This window comes from Montipora foliosa, chromosome 6 (genome assembly GCF_036669935.1).
Source record: "Montipora foliosa isolate CH-2021 chromosome 6, ASM3666993v2, whole genome shotgun sequence".
In the NCBI taxonomy this organism is placed as follows: domain Eukaryota; kingdom Metazoa; phylum Cnidaria; class Anthozoa; order Scleractinia; family Acroporidae; genus Montipora; species Montipora foliosa.
The window spans coordinates 12,148,565-12,153,564 of NC_090874.1; the positions used below are offsets into that span (position 1 = coordinate 12,148,565).

Below are 5,000 nucleotides of genomic sequence, written 5' to 3' on the forward strand. Positions count from 1 at the left end.
CTTCGTACCCACATTTTTGTTTTCTTTTCAACGTGTAAACTCTCGCAGTGTTTTCGGTACTGATTTGGAACACTTTTTCTGAGCCTGTGCTGCTCCTCATCAGTTGTTTACCGTACCTTGCACGGGTGTTACGCCTCAATCAATCCTTTGACAAAATGGCGGAAAAGACTGAGGAGCTGACCCGTTCCCAAGGGCTCTTAAGAACCGTGCCTTTTTCTGACGGGTACTTTACAAAACTTGTACGTGTAAACAACAGATTTCGTCTGAAACCGGTACTTGTTCCTACCCGAGCCGTCCCTTCTCTTTTGACGAGTAAAAAGGCCTTCACTGTGGTACGCGATTCAAACTATTTGGGAATAAAGGTATTTCCATATCATTTAAATGTCAATGCTATAAACTATCATGCAATACAATACAGAAAGAATCTTAACCCCGGGAGATTTGAATTGGATACAACGTTTGGTCTATTATTTTCCTGCCAAACATGGCTTAAAAATAGAGACTTTTCTGACGCTGTCACCAGATGCTCACTCTTAGGTAATGGGCTCTTGGCGTTCATTTTGTTTTATCCGTTAATCGGTGACACTTAAAAGGGCCTGTTCTCAGTTGGTATGATTGTTTATACCAACTCGTACATCAGCGTAAAGCAGAACGTTTTTACTCTGCTGCTCACCTCATTAAAAGCAGGATTGTTTGTGCATTTTTTGATCTTAGACTCCTTGTCCTGATCTGCAACACTGACTCGAACAACAGGGTGAATGTTTCCTCCTACTAACTGACGGCCCTCAAAGATTTTGACACGGATCTGAAAATGTCACACAATAATCTTATTTGTCTCGAGCACTCGCTATTTATCATATGATCTCAGTACAGTCAGAAAACTCAAGGATTTACCAGGTAGCAACCAATAAAACAGGCCGAATAGGCCATTTCCGAGTTCATGTCTGCCTCCTCTTCAAAGTGAGTCTAAGTGCAAAGTTTTTGTGATGGTAATTAGTTCCACTTTTACATCTGAATGAAAACTAATTTTCATAACAAAAACTTCGCACTTGGACTCGCTTTGAAGAGGAGGCAGACATGAACTCGCAAATGGCCTATTAAGGAATGTATTAATTTTTTCGATTACGGCATTTGGATATGTGTAAAAATTCCGAAGAACCAATGACCTTCTTTTCTCAGTAGAGAACGGGTTGTACTTCATCTTGTCGTAGGTTTCCTTCCCGGGTGTTTCCCTTCTTTTCATGACTGAAGACAACACTCTTTGTTGTGACACAAATATAAATTTTCTGAAAGGCCACCGGGAAAGCCGGTACTTATACCTGAAAATCCTGCGATTTGTTGGATAACGCTTTCCTTTTCTTTCGACGCCTTGTCCTAAAAGATTAACGTTAACACAACAGTTATTTGTGCGAACTCTCCAGTTTTGTCGTAACATCTTTTCTTTTCTCTCAGTCGACGAGCTGGTCACCTAGTCTTCCACAATGTAAGTCGCCGAGTCCTTTGAACTTACACGCCACATATTACAGAATGACTATGAATATACTCGTTTTCTACGAGTAAATCAGTATCTAACCTTTTTGTATCTGCTTTGCTAGGTTCTTCATCCTCCTCCTCTGTCTCCTCTCCCTCAAGTTCCACCTGTGTCTCTGCTCCGCCGCCGCTTTCTGACGCTTTGCCGGCAGATCTGGGCGGCTGATATGTTAACTTCAGTTGAACTTTTGCCTTGAATTTCAAATGCAAGTGTTTGATCAGCGCGGTAAAAGTTGTAGATTTACACGCAAGTGAATCGTTTCCTTCGTGACCTGGCTTGCAATTGACACTTGGATGTGTTTGCGTTGGAAAGTTTCTTTACTCTGAGTTTAGACATTTTTTCCGAATTATTTTGTAACTGACGACGATGTAAGACACATCGAAACGTGTATTACAAATTCATGATTATATTTTCGATCTCAGATATTGCGTTTCTAGCTAGCTTACTGATTGGTTCACTGAATCTCGGTTATCAAATCATATACAGTATGACCTAATATGGAAACTCATTGAGTCAAGTGTTGCCAAGTTGAAAAAAATTGTGCGGGACGCAAAATTTCCCGGGACAAAACATCAGTCATGTTCAGAATTTGATGAAATTTAACAACACAGTTCAAATATTCCATCCGCGCTTGTTGGATATGAGACTGGTTATAACCAACACAGCGCTACGCGCCTCGTTCGCTATTTACCATCTCATATCCAACGCGTGCGCGTGGAATTAAATTGTTGGTTAAAGAGTTTTGGGATGTCTTTAATAAACGGGCTATATCCAAGTTCAATTCAATCCCCTGAAGTGGAGTCCAAGGGCATGACTTTTACAATGGTAATTGAGTTGTTTCAAAGCAAATTAATAAAAACTATTTCTTAAAGCTAGGCACTAAGGTTTGGTATTAACGCTGCAAGCGACATCCCTCTCTTTTTTTGGACGCAGCGAGATCACTGTTGTTGTTTTTTTTTTTTTTACTTTAGCGAATGCACATTTGACAGATATGAGATTCTCTGATGTCTAAAGTTACTACTCACAGGTGTAGCTCGTTGCTCGCCATCAAGCAATTCAACCTCAGTGTCCAGTGAATTGTTCTTAGAGCGAACCAAATTGTTTAGTGGAATGGATGCTGAGCCAATAAGCCTGGTAAGACGTTAAAATTAAAGCTTAAAATGAGTTTTCTGGGAACAGAAGGAAAAGGAAGCCTCGAACAGATTCGTAAGGTCATAAAGGCCCAACTTCAACCGACAGGCATTGCGTGCCGCGAAACAATTTTCATATATGAAAATTCCACCCGACGATGAGATTCACCCAATTAGATCGCTACGATAAGCAATGCGGATTTCCATAACAAAAATAAACGGTCGAAAAGCCTGTCGGGTGAGTATAATCTTTTCGTAATGTAAAAGCCCTTTTGTCTTGAGTAGGGCGTGAGTCTACTCTCGACCTCTGCCACGGAATTCTCTAATATGGATTTTCCGGCCGGTGAAAATGATGTATTTACAACAGCTAGTCAAAACCAGTCATGCCCGGCATGAAAAAGGACGGAGTGTAAAAGAATATGGCATCCACAGCAGAGATTTCATAGAAATGCCCATGTTTAAAGAAAATGCCTGTCATTTTCCATGATTGTTAAAAAATAGCGAGCTTACAAGGGCATGATTTCGAGTCCTAGAGGCAGCACGTTGGCGATTTTGCCACGAAATGAGGTTTTTATTTTCTCTGGACATGAAAAAAGGGCAAAAATAATTCCCCTTTAAGAAAAGTTCCAAAAGATCGACCAAAATTTTTGTTTTCAAGCCCTTTATAGTAAACGTTTCAATTTAGGATAAATTAAGAAACTGTCTTGGGCTTTAAACTAGTGCATGTTTGCGTAGAATTAAGGAAACAAGCAAAATTTGGCAGTTGATCTAGTGATGTTAAGGTAAGTTGCCCAGCAAAATCGAAAACCGTACATGATAGCGAGACGGTCAGCAGAAAAAAAATTAAAAAGCAAACAAGGTGGAAAATTTTCTTGAATACTGAAAAAATAATAGATGGCGTGTTATCTTGATTTACATGTGATTTAAGAAACGTATTCTGTTCTCATGGTAACAAGGAGGACATCAAAGTATTCTAAATATTTAATTATCTCAGTTTGATATCAATTCATTTGAAATGTTGGACTTTTTTCCATTAGATCTCGCGATCTCCCAAGTGGGCCGTTATGTGTGCGGCGAAGATAGCGTCTCCCTGGAGACGGTGGTGAATAATTGAAATTCAGTCTATTTAATTAATATCTGATCGGCTTGGTTAGCTCACCTGGCATGCAACAAGAAAAGATCTGCGGCCGTGCATTTGACTCCCCTTTATTCATAATTTCAGTTCGGACAGTTTTCAAACACTCAACCTCAATTATTCAACATTCGTTTTGCCTGTTAATGGCGGTACAGATTATGAATATAGCACAATTTTGAGACGATTGATTCGTAATTCTTAGTTACAATTACTAGGGTAGAGATACCTCGCCATCTGGCCACTTAAGATCAGTAACATTTCATAGAAAGTAGAATCATGATTGTTATTTACGGCAAGAAATAGGCCATCAGTGGCCGCTTAATTAGAGATCGAAAAACAATTAAAATTGAAAGTGAACGAAATTCAGGTCTGAATTAATAGGGCATTAAGAAAAGCTGAAAACATTTTCACATTAGGATTGAAGACCAGACATAAAATTAAAAATCGGCGACTCTTTCGACGAAAACGAAAGTGGTAAAGCTTTGCAAAGATCCCGCCAAGAAAAAATGTAGTTTGAGATGGTCATTAGAGCGAGTTTCAACTGAGTGTAGTTAAACCAAAACCAAAATAATTACTTTGGCCAATCAAAAAGGACGGAGACAATCCAGTAGACCAATCAAAACTCGAAGTAATTACACGTAGCCGACACAAAGCGCGGGAAAATGTGCACCCGCGAGCCACGATTGGTTTGGGTTCCACTTCTGATTGGTTGAAAAAATGGCGCGAGAACTTTGAACCAAAGCAATTCGCTAATTACTTTCGACACTCAATTGAAAAATCGCTCTAAAGATAGGCCGGAATAATTTGCTTGAGAAGTTTCGAGACGACACAATTCATCCAGCGTGTAAGGAAATGCGAACGACAGGTAAAGCAAAATTCATGAAAGAAAAATGTGCCGTTCTATAATCTCTTGCGTTGAAGGCATCACATACCTATTAGCTCTTATTTTTTCATAATCTTTAATTTTTATCTGAAGTGTCTCTTGCGCCGACAATTCCAGTCCATTTAGGTCGTACTGGAACTCCTGAAGGAAACAAATAATTCAAAACAAATTAAGCCGCAACTTTAGATATTAGGGAGCTTACGCTAGGAAGAGGCCGACGCCAACGTGAACGTTGTCTAAAAATATTATTTCCCGTTATTGTAATAATTTTGTGACAACTCCAAGTCGTTCGGAATGCAAAGTGTGTATTAACATTGCCAA

The 5,000-nt window shown here is 39.5% G+C and overlaps 1 protein-coding gene across 2 annotated transcripts in view; it reads right to left on the minus strand.

Moving 5' to 3' along the window:
• LOC138006698 (myoferlin-like) overlaps positions 1–5,000 on the minus strand; it is a 70,579-nt gene that overhangs the window by 60,752 nt on the left and 4,827 nt on the right. For both annotated transcript variants that reach the window (XM_068853184.1, XM_068853183.1), the window contains 5 exons: positions 4,729–4,820; positions 2,557–2,662; positions 1,574–1,722; positions 1,320–1,374; positions 674–805 (listed from right to left, as the gene is read on the minus strand). Coding sequence is in view for 1 of the 2 variants with exons in the window: in XM_068853183.1 (XP_068709284.1) it covers positions 674–805; positions 1,320–1,374; positions 1,574–1,722; positions 2,557–2,662; positions 4,729–4,820 (534 nt within the window). In the remaining variant the exon portion in view is untranslated. The remainder of the gene's footprint in view (positions 1–673; positions 806–1,319; positions 1,375–1,573; positions 1,723–2,556; positions 2,663–4,728; positions 4,821–5,000) is intronic.